A 22,952-nucleotide genomic window follows, 5' to 3' on the forward strand; every position below is an offset into this window, starting at 1 on the left:
AAATAATCTTTAAACGACAGTTGAATACACGAATAAAAAATATGCTTATTTTACTTAATCAATTAACGAAAATTTTCAGTAGTTAAACCTTCCCAAGAAAATTATAATTTAAATTAATAGGTTTTCTTTAAATACATAGTTATTTTATATTTTTGTTTAAAGTATTAAGAATCATTCGTGTATTCAGATCATGTATTTCTAAACTATTACAATACATAGGCACATTACGGGATTAAAAAATAATATTTGTAAACTATTAACAATTAATTTATTAAAATTACAATTATCAAACTTATTTCTGTATGCTGTCAATTTTTTTTGGCGACTACATACGCAATACAAAATTTCATACAACTTATAAGTTGTATGAAATTTTTTTTAAGTAGGTATTTACACTTTATCTGTTAAATTATTTTCAAAATTCGATTGCTATTGTTTTATAGTATTCAGAATTATTTATTATTTTGGTATTTAGATATAAATTACAATATATTATGTGGATGGCAAATAAAACACACAAATGTAATTTTAAATAACCATAAGATAATACCTTCACCTATTTAATATTTAGATTATGTTCAACCTAAAGCCCCCGATATCTAGAATTTTCATGCCTTTTTTACGTATCCATGTAGACATTAATAATTAATTTTACATTACATTATTATTATTTGCACCATTCTATAGAATAACATTAACACCATAAATCGGTATTTTATTTTCTCCGGAATTATTTTTTTCCTTACGCGGTGTCCTGCGTGAGCGACGAACGCGACGCGACGCGACGCTGCGAACGCGACGAACGCGATCAACTCAAAGGAATTCCCTACATGCGGCCTATGTGACAGTCTGCGGCGAGACGCGACGTAACGCGTACTTGTTTTGAGGGCGACCAGACGCGACACCGCGAACTATTCAGAAGCGTTGATTGTTGTGGGACAAAAAAACATAAATATTAAAGAAATCGTTTATTAGTACAAACAAGTTGGAATATTGTTGCTGTCTGTACTTTAAATATGAACTTTCAAGCAAAATTGTAACACAACTTCTCCATGATTTGAGAAGTAATGACCAAAATCACGTAGGACATCTGTCGCGTATAGCATCGCGTCGCATTACGTCGCGTCGTGTTGCGTCGCGTCGCGTCGCGTTCGTCGCTCACGCAGGACACCGCGTTATTCTGGCAATTAGATTCACGATCTTTTTTACAATCTATATCTATCATGTAATTTTTTATAGTGTTGAAAAGTAAATAAATAGCAATATTTATGGCATAAAATGTTATTCACACACCTTCCCTAATTTCAATTAAAAAGGCCCAAAGCTTCGCTATTATTCTTAATCCCAGAACTAACAAATATATACAATATCTAAGCTATATTAAGTACTATTATTATACGGCCGTATGAAGTAGGTCAGTTAACACTAGAGGTTTCAGAGTCTTTGGCGTGAATTCACTAGAGTCGGGTTATGCACTAAATCGTCTTAGTCACAATACTACTGTCACTTGGGCTTGAGCTGTCGTCGAGGCGCTGGTTTCTCAGTTCCTGTAACAATTAATAGAAATATTATTTAACTAGCCTTGTTCTGGCGGTTTCAGCCGCGTGTCGTGGGAACTACTGCCCGTACCGGGATAAAATTTTGTCTATGCTTCTTGGGAAGAGTGTAGCTTTCCAACAGAGAAATAATGTTCCATTCGGTTCAGCAGTTTGGGAGCGTTGAGGGTACAAACGAATAAAAACACGTTTTCTCTATATTAGATTAGTAAAGATTAATTAGCGTTCAGCAGGAGTACCCAGTTATGCGAATAATCAAGAAAATAATATGGAAATATGTAGATAACCTTAATTACATGTCAAGCACGTGTATACCAATAATTCTAGTAATACAATACGAGTATTGCCTAAGTTCTAAATTCTGGAACTACCTGTATTGGTATTCGATCGGGATCGAGTAATTTAAGTCCACCTCTGGCCCTAATATTTCATTAATCTAATTAATATTCACCCCTTATACATCCTTTATCGGGTTTCGGCGCTTAAAACTCGCATTTTGTATTTAAAAAACGTTATGTTGGTTTAAATAATCACATTTTGTTCAATTGCCCATTATATTTATATTAAAAATAAAAGAAAATATAAATGGGTGTTTGAAAAATATATTTCACATTTTTCAAAGTCTTTCTTCATAACATTTTCGCTTACAAAAGAATCAATTTACTGACAACAAAAGCAGCAAAGAATTGTCATTAACGCTCAGAGGAGACAATTCTTTGTCAGTCGCGTATGAAAATAGCATATTATTGGGGTCAGAGGGAATTTTACATGCATCGTATTATTTGAATATGTTTGAAAAGTAAAATATACAGTTGCGCTCAACTATTCCTTTGTGCTTTTTAGATGACTGTGAAATATTATACTGAGAGAGTGTCGGACATTTTTGGTGGATGAAATAAAGTTGCAAAATGAGTGGACTAAGGTATTTTCAGCCGCTAACACGGGACTGGTTAGTTTTGTACGGAAAGCAAGAAAAGCGCTTTAAGCTCCGAAATTGTGCAAAAGCAACTGTTTCATAATTCCTGTATTGTGTTGTGTGTTTCATTTTAAAAGTCGCTGTTGTTTGTTAGAAGTAGCATGTTGGATTATTTAATCATAGTTGTTATGTATAACAGTTTTCTGAAATATTAAGTTCTAAAGATTAGTGACATTTCAATATTTGGACTTTCTGAAAATGGACCCAGAAACATGAACTGCTCAAAATTTTCCATTCCACTTTTATTGTACCTCAAATAAAACGTATAGAGAATTATTTTAACGGTTTGTTTGTACCCTAAAAGCTCCGAAACGACTGACCCGATTTGAACAATTCTTTAAATGTCTGAAATATGCTTATTTTATCCGGGTACGATAAAAAAATCTCCCGGCAGGAGGCTGCGACGAACAGCTAGTAGTAGGTACAAAATATGCTTCTTACCCTGGATGTGACCAGCCTCTGCACCACGATCTCCAGTCGATCACCAGCTGAGGCAATCAGGGGCACCGTGAGGCAGCAGTCGTAGTCCACTGTCCTTGTTCCATTCACCTAATGATAAAAAATATTTATAATAATGGTCAGGATGACAAAAAGTGCTCAAAGCTCTCTGAGCTATCAAGTGGCAGACAAAGGGTTAGAAAAACCCTTATTTATCTCAAAGTGTGCCACCCACTGACAAAAATGTTAAATATTTCATCGACGTATGTCGATGAAATATTTAACATACGCTTTCAATTTGAAAGTGTTCAGAATTTTTTATTTAACAACATATTTCGAATTTTATTATGCCATATTTTTCAGCAAATGTATGTACGTACAAACGCAGTAACAATGTTAATAAATATAATACTAAAGGTATATGAGGGGCTTAAAAATAAAGACCAAAACTTCGTTATAAATAACGAGAGGTCGAAAACATTATACACACCTGTAACGTAATTGGGTAAAATAACCTTGCTTTATACAAGCAAAGTCGAATTTTGTATACACCTACATATTCATAAATATGGACTGAAAATATTCTTTGTTAACTACAATAATTATTTAAGTAATTTTCAGGTTATTCCTTTAATTATAACGAAAAATATTTTTGAGCATTGGAGTAGGGTTAAGTGTCTTATTAAATAAGGTTAACTGAAAATTATTAAATTCAGTTTCTTGTAAAGTTATATATGCTGTTATCTAGGCTCTTGCATGGCATTTCAAGTTAAGTCATAGATTGTCTATCGTTACAAAAATCAGACTATACTTAAAAAAATCCTATAGGCGGTGATAAAAAACCTGAAACATTCGCTCGATTTTCAAGTAATGACAAAAAAAGTAGTATATGTAAAAAAAAATTTACAAACCTGCAAAATCCTATCATAAGGCCTCAACAGACCCACAATATCAGCTGGCCCACCCTTACGAATCCTATTAATGTACACTCCTCGTTCATAAAGGCCGTCTGACACTGAGAAGCCATAGTCATCATAAATAGCATCCTTGTATAGAATCACGTGGTGGACGGAACCTCTGGCGGGTGATACTGCTTCAGTGCTGTAGAGCCCTAGAAAGAATCAGGAATTAGTAAAAAGTGGTCTCCGCAGACCGTGATTGGTAGTCACTGGAAGGATCGGAAGGTGTGATGAAGGAGAAATGAGGAGGTTTTTGGCCAAGAGAGAACTTTCTGTAGTTGAAACACTTCGGTAATTACTCAAGCTTTTCCAAAAGGCATGTGAAAATAGTTACACTTTTTTTGTTTGATAAATCCGAGTAACTGATTTTATTTCATTCTCTTTTCTATTGCCGTTATTTAACGACAAGAGGTTCGTATTTTTATAAACCAAACATTGTTTTAACAGTTTTGTCGAATGTTGTGCAAATATTCGAATCGACTTCATTATTATGAATGCTAATTGGATGACATGACAAATTAACTCAGTGGCGACACGATTTGAGAATAAATTATAATTACAATGCAAATGAGTCAACGGTTCATAAAACTAGTAACACAACAATTAACAATATCGAATCATTCAATTGTAGGAGCAGATAAATTAAATTTACCTGGAACTTCGTTTTCGTAAATTGGACTGGTCGAGAATTGAAAACTGGTTCCGGGTACTCCAGGTTTCATTGGTGATTTCTGTGGCGTTGTCACGGTGTAAATTCCATTATTCAAGTAATCACTATCCCAATTCGGTCTTCTAGTTTTGGGCGACACAATCCCGTAAGGACCCATTTGGACGTAATCGCATTTGCAAGACGCTCTCTCCATGTTATGCAGTTGACAATCTTTCATGTTTGTTGTAAGTATTTCTATTTGCTGTACATCATCTTCTCTTGTTATATTTGTTTTGTTCTTTAGTGTGTTCTCAGGAATGATACATGTGTTCTCATAGTGGAAAGTCTTCAAAGAGTTATTCAATGAGTAATTTGGTAAAGGCAGGTCGTTGATGCTGTATGGTGCTGCTGAATTGAAGTTTGATGCCATGAGCTTGTCTTCGTCAGTCGGGGAATAAGGTTGCTTGTCCATCATTCTTGTCTTGTCTGGGACTGCATACTCTATGACCTCGGAGTTACCTATGACATAAACTTTTATATTTTATTAATTGGGTAGGTTCTTTTAGATTTTAGAGTAAGTTAAAGTTTGTATTTCAATTGTCAAAACTTGTGAAAAAGTAATATTGCCAGTTTAATGGTTCAATTAAATGGCACATTTCTGCTGTATCCAATAGCCAAATCTACATACAAAACTAAATCTTTACTTGATTATTATTCTGTCAATATTACAAACATCTCATTTAATACATATTATAAAGGCGAAATGTGACTGTGTAGTGTTCATTCATGCGCAAACGGCAGAATGGATTTTGATGAAACATAGCAATAACAAAGCTAATACATTAAAACAAAACATATCTATGTAGTTTACTTGATATCCGAATACAAGCAGTTCTTTATTCAAAAATTGGGTAAAACTGCTCCCAAAAATAAGTTGATTAATAAAATCTTACCACAGTTAGCGCTAGTTCGTACGGGAGTGTTCTGATCCCACGACTCGACGGCGCTGTCATTTGATAATCCCGGACTTGATGTCGAGTGACTGGAGTCGCGCGCACTGGATTCTGTCTCCGAACCTTCAGGTAATGAGGTTATGAGTTTAGATGGGTAAGAATTTAGATCGCTTTTTTTAAATCTGGCTAAATCATTTTCATTCTTTCATAATTTTTTATGTACTTTTAGGGAAACATGACGACTATATTTTAAGCCTACATTGTAGGTGAGAACATATTAGATAAATAAGGGACCTTTAATTGGTCTTTGTGTACAAAATAAAACAAGTTTAAAGTAAAAGGATTTATTTAAGTTTGGTTGGTTTTGGTTTATCTCGACGTGTATTTAGTTGCTGTTTGATTGAAAATTAAAATTCTCAAAAGACCACTTAAAACTTACCGGTCACTTTCCTACACAGTTGCAGGTGTACTCTCTGTCCACTTTGTTGTAGCAATTTGATTGCTTCAGACAACGGTTTGTTAAGAACACTCTCACCGTTGATAGTAAGTAGTTCATCACCTATTGCTAGTTTACCACATTTTTCAGCCACACCACCTGCAAATACAAAAAGTTTAGATCAAGATACTAGAGATTTTTGTCTACTTTGGTGTCAACCAAAATTCACATAGCCCTCAAGGTACCCCTTAAAGAGCAACAAATGCAAAGTCTAAATTAAAAACTGACCTTCAACAAGTCCACTCAACAAAATAGGTTGCGTCACATCCTCACTGCCCGCAATAGTCAGCCCAAGCGGTCCATTTTCTTGCTTAATCAGCTCAATAGTAAACACAGCATTACCATTTTCATTGCTACCATGACTCCTCTCACTTTCTTTAGCACTATTATTAGGACTCTCAGTATGATGACCAGAGTCTTCACCACTATGTACCACAGCTTTGGTTTCGATATTGCTAAAGCTCTGTAGAGTTAATTTAGCGTTATGCTTGTGTATGTTCGACCAGTCTTCTGTGAGATCTCGTTTGCGGATCTTTAGAGTGATTATGTCTTCTGGTGAGTTTTGGAGGATGTTGAAGGCTGTGTCCTGTATAGTAAATTATTTTTGAAGTCAGCATATTTTCATATGACATTTATATAAATACTTCTATAGGTACTTATATATTGTAAGGCTGAGAAGTTTGTTTACTTAAACGTACTGATCTAAGGAATTACTGGTCCGATTTGAAAAATTCAGTGTTAGATAGCCCATTCCTCGAGAAAGGTTACAAGCTACTTTTTATCCAGGTTCGTGGAGAAGTTTCTACGGGACACGGGTGAAACCGCTAGCAGAAGCTAGAACATTGTAATTTCAAACGTATTAATATCAATTTAGACAGTTTGGTCTTTGACTTTATATTTAGGTCATTAATTATAAATGCATTCGTGTCTAGGACTTCAAATAATCTAGGACTTCATTAGACTGATTGTGATGGCATTGCAGTTTGATCAGTGATTGACTATCTAGTTGACCTATCAACTAAGCTCAATGCGTCTATATTTTAGCCAGTTAATGACAATAGGTTAATAGGACATTCGCCTTAATGAAATGCTATTGTGAATGACAACCTAGATATTAAGACTAAAGCTAACAAATAAGTGGCTTAATTATCGTCTAATAAAAACTCATATAAATTGTAAATGTGACCGTTTGATGTCACTTTGATCAAAGTCCAAAAGTTGTTAATTAATATTTTATATGCTAACATCAGGCCTTGTCATATCTGTTTGGATACGAAAATTAATATTCAACACATTTTTTTTTTATAAATTAACTTTTGATGTCAACTGGAATGTACTTTTGTATAATGTTAATTTAGGGTCAACTTTAATTAAAAATTGCTGATTGTAATATTTTCAAGATTAAATATAGAATTTTATAACAGACTAACGTGATCTACTCTGAGCAATATTAATAGAAAAACAACAAAATATGGACCATAGAACTGTAGAACTAAGGCACATTTTGGAAGAAACCAAATTACCAGTGATAAATTATGCAGTGGCTGTCCATTGATGGCTAAGAGCTGGTCTCCTGGCGCGAGAGCTCCACTTCGATGAGCTACAGACCCTGGTTTGATGTCAGAAATCACCATAGGCTCTTCGTTGCTAAGCAGCTTTTGTTTGCACCCTGTGGAAATATCATCGAGTTAAAACTTAAAATAAAAAAAGCATGTAAATCCCTTTAAGTGAATTATTGATATTGATACTTCAATTTCGGATTTCATATGATACTTAGATAGCCTCAATATTTTCATATTCTGGAGTTTCAACTTGATAGGGTCCACTATATTTCGGACTGCTTTCGGATTATTGATTAAGAATACATCAATCTAAAGGGTATATGGTACGGCTGGGTTATTAGTCAGGGAAAATTATTTCATAAATAGGTGTCTGAGCCAGCATGCCTGCTTAGTACGTTAAGTATAGCAAGCAAATGTATTTACAGTCCAACGTACCGTGACATGCCTTATGCACGTCTGTTTGGCTAACGCAGCCTGACTGCGCAGCGCTTAGCGTTGTATCTGTCGAAAATACTATTCATAAACACTTTATGTTCTCTTTTTTGTTGGAAAGATATTGTCAAAAAATGTGGTCACATGCATGAGGAGTATGATTCTAATTGAAAAGTTGACTATGAACTGCTAAAACCAAATGGTAAAGGCATGCATGAGTAGGATTTTCGCAGTTATAAAGCTCAAGAATTTGTTGACTATAATTAACAGAAGAAAGATGATGAAACGATTCTTCTAAGAACTAAGGAGTATTTTAATAATGAGAGTAAAAAAGAATGTGTCTTAATGGAAAAAAAAGAAAAAGGTGTACTAAAGGTCATCAAAGTTAACAAACTAACCTGTAATAGTAACCCCTAATCCCGCAGTGGTCTTCGCCAGCTTAACATTGAAGACCCCACTAGATGCTTCGATGGTATTCGGCATACTGAACTCCACATTCAAGGTCAAATACTTCGGGTTATGGGAATCATTTCTTCGCTGCAGGATCTCGTTTGCGACATCAACTGTTAAGTTCTCATGGCCGTTGATCGACATCACACGGTCTCGGATTTGCAGGCAGCCCGACCTGGAAAAAAGATGTTGCATTAATTTCAATCAAAGTAGGCGGTACACCATGATCCATGGAGGGTATAAGCTAGCTTATTTGGTATACTATGTGTTCCTTACAATGCAGTGGGATGACTAACAACAATTCTCATCTAAGACGCTGTGCACGATATAGTGTTTGTATCTGTTGCCAAAACCTAACCTTTTATTTATCTTCAGAGCATTAAAACTTTTGTAAATGCGTTCTGAATTGTGTTATAGGAAATGCATGTTCTAGAAAACTATACTAGAACTGACTAAAATACATATTTTGTGAATAAGTCTGCCTTGTAATTTTCAACTAATAGCAATGAACCACTTACCTATACGCTGGTGATTGCGAAGCCACATGGGATATCACCAGCATCGAATTCTCTTCATGCACTGCTAACCCTGAGCTCTGTCCTGGAGGCACTTCCAGTTGTATGTTCAACGACTCTGTTCTACATACTCCCATGCTCATGTAGTTTTGTTGACTATCTGTAGGAGCAGACAAAAGAGATGTTAGAATTCGTTGATGTGGTATCATGATGGAGTGTCAGCTAGAAGTGGTAGTTTTGGAATAATGCTTTTTCGGACGCGTGCATGAATTTTTAGGCTTTATTTGCCTTCGGGGTCTTCAACCTCATCTTCTTTCTGCTGTTTATACAGAAGTGTTTGGCGCTTTAAACATTAGGGCTCAATTTTAGCCCCAAAAACTGTATGTTTTAACTCCTGATCAAAAACCGCAAATGCATTGGAACCCGACCATTTAGTGACACTGCAACACACTACACTAATACATTCTCCATCCAATTAACCAACATTCAAGGGACAACCAAGAAAGTTGCAGTACCTAAGTAAATATGCCTCGAAGACATACTAAAACTGTTTTTCTGGAACAAATTAATTACTAAGCTCATCCTTTACGCTTTGTTTAGGGAAAGTTCGCCTGATTTTGTTTACGATGACTATGTTTGGGTGTTTGGGCTCCCCAACTATTAATTTAAGAACGGCGTAAGTACAACTGAATTGAACGGCGCTTACGCCTTTTTTAGTGTTGTGGCAGAATAGTGAAAGGGGAATGTGGTTTCATTAACTTTGTGAACGGATTTTTGGTAGTTTGTAATTAATTGAAGTGCTGGTTCAGTTTTTGGATTTATTTGTATTTAATGAGATCGTTAAATTGTTGTTTTATATTGTGAGAAAGGGATTATTTTCAGGGTTCCAATGTCCAAAAATTGTTATAAAAACAAAAAAAAGTCAGAAAATAATCACCTTAAAAATGTTTTTCAACATAAAAGTGGTTTTTAATTTCAAATAACAGCATTTACTTAATATTTTATTGTATTATCGAGGCTTATCTCGATAAATGGAATTAAGTAAGCGAATTGAAGTGAGCCGGCCCGGTTCCAATACACTTCAGTTCAAGTATGGATGATTTATTACATTTAATTTATTAGGCTTGTTCTCTATGATCCAATAGAGTGCTCTTGTAATATTATCTCTATTTATAATGCTATTTACGGATTAAGGTTGTAAAAATGTAGAAGAGATTATTGCTTTTCGAATCGAATAAAAAGCTAAGTATTTCTGATTTCATTTCGAGTTGTAATTTGATCCTTTCCATTTTTTTTTTTAAATTGGCAACATAGTCATCTTATCTCTATCTTAAAGTTCTTACTAAATGATCAAGTCTTCTGTTTGTACAAATGGCAAATAAAATGATCGTTCTAAAAATGAGTTTTTCATTTGCTTACCAAAACCTCTCTGTCTAACCAACGAACTTATATTTAGGACTACTAACCAATTTGCTACCTTATTCCCACACACATAAAGTCCAATTCCACTTTCACCCACAAACTTCCCAATAAAAATTCCTCACTCGATCTCGCACCATTTTACTTGGAGTTTCTAGAAAGTTCGATCTTCATCATAATGACAATAGGATAGCTATCCAATATCTTACCGTAATCGTCTTGTAAACCTAGTTTGGGCATCGAGCTTTGCCTGTAGTTTCTCTGACGGTGTTTCTTGGCGTTTAGCGTTGATGTACCCGATATTGAATTTTCTGGAACAAAGTGTGAGCTTTTTATAATGGTGTCTGGAAACATTTTTATAGTACACAAGTGAAGTCTTTTAGAGTCACATTAAGTTACAAGTAAAATTAGGTTTAGGTTTGAATTTTGTAGTCTTCTGTAAAAGACGCGATATGAGTTGGATTATATGATATGCTTTCTGAGGAAGAACTGCTGAATCGGTTCAGATGAAATTAAAAGTGTGTTGATTAATTAATGACTTTCAGAATTCGGATATATGAGCAACTTTTAAGTTGCATGTTTCACGTGATTTTCTCAAGTTCGGGAACCACTTAGCGTCACACACATTTCGCGCATCTCAAGCATATAGATAATCCAACTCCCAAAAATAAAGTAAAGACTCAAACAGAGGACTTCAAACTCCAAAGTTTAATCTTAAATTAATATACCTGGTGTACATTAGTCGAAGCATTTAACTAACATCAGAACTTAAGGCTTTTGACTTATACGAGCCAAGTTTGATGTTCATATCATATTCGTTCTTGTTAGTGACGGTCTAAGTCAAGAGATTTGGGGCCAAAAGGACGTATGCGCCGTTTTGGAAGTTGGTAAAGTTTTGGACAAAAGATATTGAAAGGTGGAGGAGTCTGGTTTGTTTGAGTGTTTTTTGGTTATGAAAATGTTTGTGTGGTAGTTTAATGTGTTGGGGATAATGTTGTTTTTCGTATTTTCCTTTGAGTTTGAATATAGTCTAGAAAAATAACTACACTGAACATAGGCCAACAAGGAGGTAACCCCTTCCATTTTTCACTTATTTTTATAGCTTTTAAAAATTAATAAAGAAATACAGAATTTAAGTTAAGCTTTATCTACACTCAAAACCATTAAAATGTTACATTTACCCCATTCCCATATACCCAAATAATACTAACTGAAAACAATGCCTCTGCCTTAGACACTAGTTCCAAATTCGCCCCCGGCAGAAGAATTACCCCAGTAATAATTATACCCCCGAATTGCTCACGAAAGGTGCTACTGCAGAAATTCAAGCAAGGAAAAGGTATTAAACTTTCTTCAGTTTACCGCTTCCAGTGTTTAGTGAATAATTTACGACATCCATCTACATTCATGTTGTTGTCATGAATATCCATTGCTGGGATGCTCTTTAAATTGTTATAAATGGTGCTGCAAAATGTTCGCCTATTCTGCAGTTGAGATAAAGGGGAAGAAACGTGTAAATCTTTAAAAGGATTTTGGCAACTTTTTTTCCTGTGAGTTATCGCCAGTCATATTTTTTGCGTTTAAACTTGGAACGGTAATTTTTTACTCGAATATTTTTTCAAAAGTTGGAAGCAAGACTGGTAATTTAAATTGTATGAAAATATGAAGGTAAACAGAAACTAAAATGTAATTTAGAAATAATTTCATAAAGAAAATAATTTTATCCAGACCAGTCTGAATATCAAGGAGATTATAACAGGATTAGGTCTAGCATATTATTAAACCGATAAAGGAATATTTTAAATCCTCTTAGGGTTTCGCTGAGTAGCCACTAGTCCCTGAATAAATTAAAACATGAAACAGAATTACTGAGAAAATGTTTTACAAGTAATTTAATATCTTAGTGATATGGAATTTTTATTAGATACTCAGCTCTAACTTCATTAAATATGGAGGTTCTTGTGAGGTCATTATCATCTTTTTTCTGCTTAATGTGAAAAATCATGAAAAAAACTGTGACTTCATAGTTTGTGTTTTGATAGAAATCATCCGTTTATGACGAGTTGTGAAGTACTGTAATAGCGTCCTAGATATTTCGGCACAGGTAGGTGATCTCATTTAAGGAGATCAGCCAGCTGCGCAGGAAATATTATAGTGCATAATCATTTGCGCAGACACAAGTGCACTCACTATTTCTTCACTCTCATCATAGCCTGATGGACCGGAGAGACCAGGCGCAGGACCGACGCACGGATGTATAAATCACCACCTTACAAACTCCGGGTTGCGGTGGAAGTTTCTTATGGGCATAATACATAGCGACTTTTGCCATCAACATCAGGATAATAAGGTCAACTCACCTCTAGTATATCTCCCACAGTGTCCGACCACATGGCGAGGTGCCACGTGCAGCCTGGTGAACCCCCCCTCACAGTTCTCCAGGTAGCACATCACTTCTTCAGCTGTGTAGTTGTTGCCGTCGATCACGTGGTCATCAAACGCCAGGATCTGGTCTCCAGGGTGGAGAGCACCACATCTGTATAGAAGAAGGATGATAAAATTAGTATAGTTGTTTTTTTTTCAATGGTTTTTTGATTTATGAATAGCTATAAGTTATTCTCCTAAGAACATGTTTGTAATAAGTCAAGTATTATAGATATTTTAATTTAGGACTGCTGACGGCATCTTGCATATCTGACCTATGCTCGAGTGTGGAAATGTATATGCATGTGCTTTTAAATAGGTATAGCACAATACAGTATGGCTTATTTCTGAAGAACGGGGAAAGTTTGATCACTCTTTTACAGACAACATCATAAGGATCAGCTGTCTATAAAATCCGTAACTCACTCTCTTAATTACCATTGCACGAAAGGATAATCTAGATTTTATTCCGATTTAATTAAACTGAACATACAACGATAAACTCTGCTCGCTTATCCCCAACAAATACCATATGAACCCACACAATTTTATCACCGAATTAACTTTCCTAAGTACAAAAATACACTAACAAATACTAGAAAAATTCGCAATGCGCCTGAACATCTCTCAATCCAGGCTTAGTTCGAGCTTAGTACTATCTCACGGCTTACTCCTAGGGGTTGCAATCAACGGATTAAATAGAACTCTATTTGTATTGTTATAAGAATGGTTTTAGATTTTCTGTTTGTTTTTGCGAAGATAATTTAATTTGATTGAGTTTATTGTTCTTTTTTTCTTTATAAGAAAGTAATTCAATCTGGATGCATTGTTCGGATTTCGAAATAAAACTGCTTAGCTGGCTAAGACGTAATTTTAGTATAAGGCAAGTTTGAATGGTTACAATTGCAAAAAGAAATACTGCAATATGAAAGTTAAACAGTGAATATATGTAGATTCTGATTTTATGTAAACAAAGTTTAAAATAATACCACCAATTTGTTTAAAAACAAATTATTAAGCTTTACACTGAAACTTTCAAATATATTTAAATTACATTTATGAAAACATCAGCTGAACTTTAAAGTACCACCACGAGTATGAAGTGTTAAGTGTCTGCGGTGAAAGTAGTTTGTAATTAGTGTTGATTGACAGCTATTTATTTGGAGAAACTTTACAGACATTCCATATATTATATAGTAGTATGTTTTCTTCATATTTGTGTATATCTTCTCTTTTTTTCTAAGACAGTACACAGTTAAGTAATTTATTTTTGTGGTTTTCAAATCTCAATAAAGACTGATTTTTATAATTCAATAATATAAAATCAAAAGGAATCTAATTATAGATTAATACATTTTGTTTGTTAAATAACTTTTGCTGTTGATATTCTTATTAACTTACGAACCAAATGAGAAAAGATAAAAAAATTAAACGATTTCAGAATCGTAATTATTTTGTCAACAATAAAAATTAAATTAAGTTTGTAAATATAGTATTAGAAGTAGTTTGGAGTATTAAGAGTAAGTTTGTATATAAATGTATTGCAATAAGGTATGTGAATTAAATAAAAATTAAACTAATCTGTCTATAGATACTAAAGTTCAATTTTCAGCATTACAAAATAAAGAAAGTACCCCAAAGGGACTTACTGCCCAACACTCGTATCAGGGATAGCTAACATTTTTCTCCGAGCGACTAATGGAATGTAATTAATTTTTCTTTCTCACTAATTGATTAAAATAATCGCACCGGAGAATTGGGAATTGGAATTTTCATTCGGCTTTAAGAATTGATACGGGGATCGACTTAATTATTGTGCTTGAAGTTTAAAATAATTATTAATTTTGTGACACGGAAAAATAGGGAAAAAAGATATTTCATTTATCCAGTTTTATAGGGAAATTAGTTATGTTTACCCATTTTACTCTTATGCTACAAAATAATACGCATATTCGCATAATCTATCTAAGTAAGTCTAGCTGTCTAAATCTGCTTAGACTATTTATGTTACTGTGTTACAAAGTGACTGAGTATTTTTACTTTTTTTATTTACTTATTAGTAACAATAACAATGTGTTTTCATGAGTAGCATAAAAATCACTTTTCATTCTCCAACAAGATTCTTCTCGATGAGCATGATCCGAGAACACCTTATCGAATCAATAAACCTTTAAAAATAAAATTGGGCATTGACCCCTACAGACATCGAACGTTGACAAGGGTCAAACATCCCTTAGGACCGAAGGGCTGAGGAATGACGTATGAAGATTCATGATATTATTTTTAAATTTAGTGAACCATGTTTGTAAAAGGGGAACGTGTACGGATACGATTTTTGTGTAAAAAGGCTTTTAAGCTAAAGTGAGCATCATTTTTCTGACAGCATCATCACTTGCCTAGCCCTTTCGCAACAGTGTTGCGGTCGGCTTCCAGTTTAACCGGATGCAGCTGAGCACCAGTGTTTTACAAGGAGCGATTGCCTATCTGACCTCCTCAACCCAGTTACCCAAAAAGATCCTAAAGTATATGAAACCTGATTTATTTATCTCTTGCCATACTCCCTGAAAATATCGGTCATGAAAATATAATACATGAAAAGCTTCAATAATAACTTATTTAATATTCACATAAAATGACATCTCAGTATAATTTTTCCCCGCGCATCAAAGTGCAGTGAGCTGGAACTAGGCTAAGCCGGTATCTTGTAACCAATTTAAATATCGATAGCTCATCATTTATCGCTCGTCGCTAATTATGCAGTGGAGCGAGGCTTTATGTAGACTTGAGTGATTATGTGACTTCTGGCAGATGGTAGATGGTATTATAGTTGTTCAAGTTAAACTAGTATTTTTAGAGCCAAATCCTAGCAGAAATATAGTTTTTTTTTTTTACTATCATGGCTTATCTTTTCTTGGTCATTTTAGTTTTATTTGAACATGTTTGAACTATGATTTTTATAGTTAGATGAGCTAGACAGAAAATACGCTAATTTTGATTTGTTTGTTTTTTCTCATGCATTGATCACGAATTTGTGCATGGTACGATCAGACAGAAGCTAGAAGTCACAGCAAGTAAACTACAGCTTACTCAGACTAAGTTCCTTTATAAACGGGTCCGCTAGGAATAACAACAGAAGTTAATTTATAATCAGAAAGGCAAAATACATAAATATCACTCACCTGTCACTAATACTAGCAGGCAAAATACTATCGATATAAATAGCGTTACACGTCCCAACTCTTTGGTAAGTATCAGACCCGGAACTGTAGACATCGTCAGAACACCTCTGGTTAGTCAGGAACAGCCCCAAGTCTTCGTTGCAAGGTCTCTCTATCTCTATGAGGAGGGGTCCTGTGGCCAACTTGACTGACTCCATTATGGAAACGTCGTATTCTATCGTGAGGCTAGTTACTTGAGGACAGTTTTGCAGTATGTTGTGGACTTCTGATAGCGTTTTGTTGGTTAGGGATACCTGAAGAAGAACACATAATTAATTTCTAGAATTAGAAAAGATCAGGTCAGTAATGACATTTAACCCTATCAATGACAAGGGGTTTATTATGGCTGCGAAATTGTGTTCAGCGTTCTACAAAATTAGTTGAATACAGATAAAGTCAGACTTATCATTGTGGGTGTCAGTGAGACCCTAAAAAATTTTACTATAGCAATATGGCTGATACAATTTTAAAACCGTCATCATTAGCAGTGTGAAGAAGAAACTGTTTCACTTTATTATTGTCATTTGTGAAAATCTTTATATATCTACAAAATAATTTCACAATCCATACTCACGTGATCAACCTTCAACAGTCTATCCCCAGGTTTTATCCTAGAAGTGTTATACGCAGCCCCACCAGGCCTGACATGGGTCACCACCAACGGCTGCGCATCCAAAGACCGGCTGTTCAGCACCAGATCAGCACTTGGAGCAGAGTTCTCCGGTAGACCACCACGAATGGTAATACCAAGGGACCCGTTGATTTTTTCCACAGGAACTTCTGCTAACTTCGTTGTAATGTACAGGGAATTTTGTGAAGCTAAAACAAGATAAAATATAATAATTATAAATGTGTCCAGACGATTGTTACTGAAGGCAACTGTTCTCTCTCGGGAGATCAGGCAGCTGCGCAGGATAAACATAAATTATAGTGCAGAAGCATTCATGCAGACATAAGAGCGCTTAACCTTATTCCATCACTTTTATATTCCTATGGGACGGCAATCCAATATTTACGTGCTCTTCGATGTACCTACGGGTGTAACAATTAGGTACCAACTTCCAGGTTCTGAATGCTTTGTGAAAGTTTCTTAAAATCAAGTAATGATTTTAGCCCAAACAGATCGAACCCGAGACCTCATGAACAGCAATCGCACTATGCAACTGCTAGACCAACGACGCAATATATATTATGCAACAAATGGATTTGTGAATAACAAATGGTGTTTTGCACTAAAATCTAATGGAAACTAAACCAACCGGGATGGGCTAGTTCGGGGTATAAAAATAAATAAAAAGTTGCGGCTATATAATTCGTTTAGTAGTTTTAACTGAGTTCTCTCCTATGGGAATATGGCGATGCAAGAATGTTTTTCTTTCTTTTTATAATGTTGTTTTTGTGTTTACTTTTATAGGAGTAAGTTATTATATACAGAGAACTCGAGTAAGTGAAGTAAATATCAGCACTACATAATGCAGTTACTTTTTACACTTCATCGGTAAGATATTGAGTTAGATAAGTGCCTTCAAGTTATTGAGTCAAATAGAAGACCCTATTTCAAGTATGCCCAAAAACAGAAGCATGACAGTAACATACAGATTCAAAGAATCCACAGCAATCTTATTTGTCACACTAAATGACATGACAAATAAGAATACTAGAAACAAAATCAAAGGCGATCCAAGAGTTGATCCTTCAGCTATTTCTGTGCATCCGACAGCGCATCGGAAGTTCTTGCTCAATCCGACAGGTGGCGCTAATTATAGATTTTCTTAGGATGTTGGTTTTATTTTAATCACGAGAAGTAGATGCTTTTGAGTTAACATTGAAGTGACGCTCACTGTCTTGGTTATTTTATGTTTGAGAGGTTATTTTATTCTAAATTGAACTGTGTGTGCGAAGGGAACTTCCTTTCTGCTAGGTACAGTTACACGAAAATATTCCTACAAAGATTACGGTGCGGTGCTTCAATATCAACACTAAGAGGTTATCTATAACATCTATAATATACTAATATTATAAAGCCAAAGAGTTTGTGTGTTTATTTCATTGAATGATCGCGCGATTCTAAGGAACTGCTCGTCCTCTCGAATTTCAAATCGTTTTGTCAAAATCAATATTAGCCTGTACAAGAACAAAATAGATAAACTCTAAAATTATCTTGCCCTCTGAGTTGGCTCAGTAGGATTAATGACTAGGGTAACTGAAAGAGGTGTGTCAGTAACAAAATGAATTGTGCTTCTGTCTTGTACAACATGATGTATGGTATCTAAAGCTTCATTTAGAGGGACAATCAGTGCTGGTTTTTGACGGAGAATTCACATGTTATAAAAACTAGTCATTCCTCGCAATTCTCGCAGGTGGATAAAAAGTATCTTAGTCCTTCCTCAGGCTTTAAACTATCTCTTTGCCATATTTCATTCAAATCAGTTCAGTAGCTTAGGTGTTTCTTGAGACAGACCGACAGACAGACTACATTATTTTCGCGTTTGAATATTAGTAAGGATATTGTACAGTAAGTACTGCACCAGTCCAAAATTGGATACATACATCCGTGGATGATTTTATAAAGGTGCTATCTTTACTTAAAAGATGTATGTCGTAAATTGACAAGTAATACCTATCTATCAACATGAACCTAAGCCTGATTGTACCAACATTGAAAAACTATCATAATAAGATTATGTTCCGCAAAAGATTATGTAACCAGATCATAACATCGTTCATCAGAATAGTCTCCCTTTGAGTAAAATCTCCATAGTCAATGGAACTCCATTGACCTCCTTAGAGGACGTCTCACATAGCCCCTTTGTATTTCAAGCAATATCTACGTAATAGGTACTGTTCTAGATAAATACTTGCAGATCTTAGTTTGAAACACAATAGAGTAATGATGTATGTCTTTGAATTTAGTGGTAAATGGTTTGAGATTATTTCGCTGTTGATTTTCGATCAAATTGCTATTATTTTCGGTGTTTAGATTGTGACATTAAAATACTGTATGTATACTTTTGTAATCAAAACCTGGTAGGCATCAACCATCCTTGAAAGTATAAGAATATCACCCGAGCCCACACAAATACATATAAAAAATGTAGAAGACTTTTATAAGAAAATATGCTATACCTAATTATATTTTATATTTAGAAAAAATACAAATTATATGTTCGTTGATGTTAACTTACCATAATTAGGCATATAATATTCGACCTCCAGCGAGGCCCTTTCCTCGACATTGTCCAGCAGTCGAAGCACTTCATCATTGGTGAGCCTGGCTGTTGATATGCCGTTGACGCTGCAGATCCTGTCTCCGGGAGCCAGCCGGTCCGACTCGTGGGCCACCGAGTCCTTTGTGAAGCCCACTATTGAAGGTACGATGCCTGGTTCTGAACGCCCTGTGGACAAGAGAACTTGGATTAGATTTATACGTTATTCAATTATTCAAGAGGAAATATACTGTTGTGAAAATCAGATTGAAGTGTTGTCTATAGAGTTCCTGAATCACCGCTATCATAAAGTTAAGCAACACTTGTTTTGGTCGGTCCATAAACGGTTGACCACCTTTAGAAAGCACGTTAAATTGGTGGGTCCCAGCGACTCAGCTGCATTCGAATAGACTAGAATCCAACCCCAGGTATAACAGTGTATGTAAATATCATTATAAAAAATCAAAAGTTAAACAAAATCCTTATCACCTTAAACACAAGTACACCCCACCCAAAAAGTGTTTAAACGGCGAACACAACAGCGGTGTAACAATGATGCTAACTTTGAAGTGCTACTGTATGGGCTGGCGTGCTAACTGAGCCATAAACGTCTTGCTGTTTGAACCTTCATAAAAGGATCCGAATGGCTCGTAAATATCAAATGGCATTTTCTACGAGCGGTCATTTAGTCCGCTTGTAGACCAAGAGCTGGGTGTAAGACCTGTTTATGCAAATATTATAAAGTCAAAGAGTTTGCTTGCTTGAATTCGCTAAATCTCAGGCACTGATTTAATTTTTTTTCTTCAATCGAATAAAATGCTTTCAGTGTTAAATTAGCCCGTTTATTGAAGAAGACTACAGGCTACTTTATTATCCAATTGCGTGAAGTAGTTGTTAAGGAACAAGGATGAAACCACTGCCAGAATCTAGTATCATACAGTGAGCATGACTAATTGACTGCTGCAAAGTATGATGGTAGCATTTTTATAAAACCAACTTAACCTAATCCAATTTATTTATTGTTTCGCTGTATCCTCAATCTATTATGTCAATACAGTCTATTTCTTGTATGATTTCCTACAGGAAAAATATATTACATGTCATAGTTTACATAAGTTACAAGGGAAGCCATTATAAAATAAATCAGGCCTGGGAGCCGGATGGCTCTTAATCTATCTGTAGTGTGATGTAAAATACCTAGTTTTTACGAACGCGGCCATTTTTAGTGTCCAAACTTTTAGAGCATCCAATTTTGTACGGTATTGTTTTTTATGTTGGTCTTTTTTAGTGTTTTGGATGGTATTATATTTTTAAAGGTTACAGTGTGGACGTTGTGAATAGATTGTATCTTAAAAGTAGAACAGACTTGTCCACGTGTGTGCAATTTTGAAATAAAGAAGTTTTACAGATAATGTATGTTTTGTTGATATTTTTTATCAGTGCTTCTATTCTAGAACATGCTAGCTCCGTTGAATCATCACTAAGCAACACAAATGTCAAAACGATCAAGTCTGTTTGTAATGTCAAAATTTAAAATATTGTGCCTGTTGGGTGATGCTTTTATATTTCAGTCTATTCTCAGAAACTGTTAAACCAATTTTTACTCTTGAAGCAAAACAAAAAAGGGTTAGGTACCCACAAAACAAAAATTCTTAGAAAACTCTTTTAACAGACATGAAAATAAAAACAAAATTCAAAAGAAATATTCCTTTCGTGTACCAAACAGATGATTTGACAGTTTCAATGTCGTACCCCCATCAAGGGAGGTTTTATTCCCGAAGATATAAAACTAAAATGTAACTATTTATCGATTTTTTATCACATCACCTTTGCCCAAAGGGGCTATGAATTTGAATATATCGAAAACTTTGTTTGTAGAAGTAAATAAGTAACGGTTTAACGGGTTTTTGGTCTTTAGGGATTTTGGTAACATTTAGAGTTAATGCACGGTGGTAAGTTGTTTCTTGTGTTTATTTTTAGTGAAAAGTTTTTAAGGTAAAAGGCACGACTAAAGGGTAGAGGTTGTGTTATGTGTTTTTTGTAGGAAGCTGGACATAGTTTGATCAAGTAATTCTTAATTATAAATTATAAGTCAATCCTGTATAACATCTCATCAAGAACAAACAAATAAATTCCCAATAGCCATAATTAGGACATACTTAGCATATTCGGTCTCTCTCGCAGTAATTTTCATTCAGCTCCATAACGAAATTCTATTTCAACAATATATTATAAATGTCTAATAATTCAATATATTTACATAGGCTTTCTAAATAAGTGAAAGCCTTTGAGTTTTACCGTCAATATTCAAGGCCTAATAAACTTCGGCGGAATTCCAATTTCGTCGCTTATAAGGCCTCATTTGTGTGTTTAATGTGGAAGTTTCGAGGTAATTAAATATATTGGGGAAGTGTACTAAGTACCTTTCTATATATAAAATACTCGTATTTTACGTTGAATTTATTTTATTGAAGCTAACGAGGTCTTAACTTCTAAACCTACCGGTATTACCTACGTTTTGTTACGAAAATAACTGTCTGCCCTACTTCTATTAAACTTATGCTTTTTACCTACTACATAAAACTTCCTGATATTGACAAAACTTTTTTGTACATTAACCAAAAGAGGTAGGATATTATATTATCCAAAAACATTATTAAAAATTTATTATTTTTTAAATAATTAACTCTTTAATACCAATACCACCATTCATAATTGAATCAGTAACAATTTCACATTGCATCACCCTGTACAATACGTACTTCGATAAAGCCAATAATACTTCGTACAGATTTATCTAGGGACCAAACCACAGCAATAATAAATATGTATATGTATGTATGTATGTATGTACAAAATATGTGGAACATAAATTATAATTTCCGCAGTTATGCAGGAAACAAGTATGAACCAGAACGGTGAACAGAATTTGTTTCTTTTGATTCCGACTTTTTATGGTTATTGATGAAATGAAATATGCGTATTTTTACCCGACTGCCAAAGAAGGAGGGTAATGTTTTTCGAGTGTATGTAAGTACTAGCTGTTGCCCGCAACTTCGTCTGCGTGGGCAATATAGAATAGTCAAAATACTACTTATCCCGTAGGTGCATTCTTTCACGTGACAGTATAATTAGGATTAGCACTTAGCAGTCGCATAGATTCATTGATGTGTTGTGGATGTGACCATTTATCTAAACAAAAGAAGTAAAGTTTGTGACGTTGTGAATATCTTTGGATCTAGTCAGCCAATTTGGAAAATTATTACGTATGGTGCGTAAGTAATTTTCACAGGAAACAGCTATAATCTATGTCTATATGCTTTGAGTCTGACAAAGCTGTCATTTGTACATTTTCTGCAGCTGCTGCGACTAATCAGAAGCCAGAAAGTCTGTCAGTCTTACCATGGATATCGTCTTGTGTAGTTGACTTTATTGAAGATTATTTTATCACCCGTGGGGGTTGAATTAATCAAAATCGTATTTAAGCGAACGTCATCATAAAATTCTGATTCGTCATCAGGACTTCTTCATAAAATCTAAGAAGATGTATACAAACTTTCATCCCCTATTTTATCCCCTTAGGGATGGAATTTATCAAAATCCTTTCTTAAGGGTTGCCTACGCCATAGTAGCTTTATGCATGCAAAGTCTCAGTCCGATCGGTTTAAAATTGACAAAGTTTCATACAAACTTTCATCC

At 34.8% G+C, this 22,952-nt stretch overlaps 1 protein-coding gene across 5 annotated transcripts in view; it reads right to left on the bottom strand.

Moving 5' to 3' along the window:
* Positions 1-334: 334 nt before the first annotated feature.
* The window catches only part of Grip (Glutamate receptor interacting protein), a 278,531-nt gene continuing 255,913 nt past the window's right edge, over positions 335-22,952 (bottom strand). For 2 of the 5 annotated variants that reach the window (XM_021326288.3, XM_021326291.3), the window contains 16 exons: positions 19,233-19,442; positions 16,622-16,866; positions 16,009-16,301; positions 12,766-12,941; positions 10,615-10,716; positions 8,990-9,146; positions 8,420-8,646; positions 8,025-8,090; positions 7,551-7,696; positions 6,256-6,613; positions 5,971-6,126; positions 5,532-5,654; positions 4,582-5,109; positions 3,882-4,081; positions 2,974-3,081; positions 335-1,547 (listed from right to left, as the gene is read on the bottom strand). In XM_021326288.3, coding sequence (XP_021181963.3) covers positions 1,476-1,547; positions 2,974-3,081; positions 3,882-4,081; positions 4,582-5,109; positions 5,532-5,654; positions 5,971-6,126; positions 6,256-6,613; positions 7,551-7,696; positions 8,025-8,090; positions 8,420-8,646; positions 8,990-9,146; positions 10,615-10,716; positions 12,766-12,941; positions 16,009-16,301; positions 16,622-16,866; positions 19,233-19,442 — 3,167 coding nt within the window. In that variant the 3' untranslated portion in view covers positions 335-1,475. The remainder of the gene's footprint in view (positions 1,548-2,973; positions 3,082-3,881; positions 4,082-4,581; positions 5,110-5,531; positions 5,655-5,970; positions 6,127-6,255; positions 6,614-7,550; positions 7,697-8,024; positions 8,091-8,419; positions 8,647-8,989; positions 9,147-10,614; positions 10,717-12,765; positions 12,942-16,008; positions 16,302-16,621; positions 16,867-19,232; positions 19,443-22,952) is intronic. The other 3 variants (XM_021326289.3, XM_021326293.3, XM_021326290.3) reach the window with 3 other exon arrangements.

Source organism: Helicoverpa armigera, chromosome 4, assembly GCF_030705265.1.
Source record: "Helicoverpa armigera isolate CAAS_96S chromosome 4, ASM3070526v1, whole genome shotgun sequence".
Classification (NCBI taxonomy): Eukaryota; Metazoa; Arthropoda; class Insecta; order Lepidoptera; family Noctuidae; genus Helicoverpa; species Helicoverpa armigera.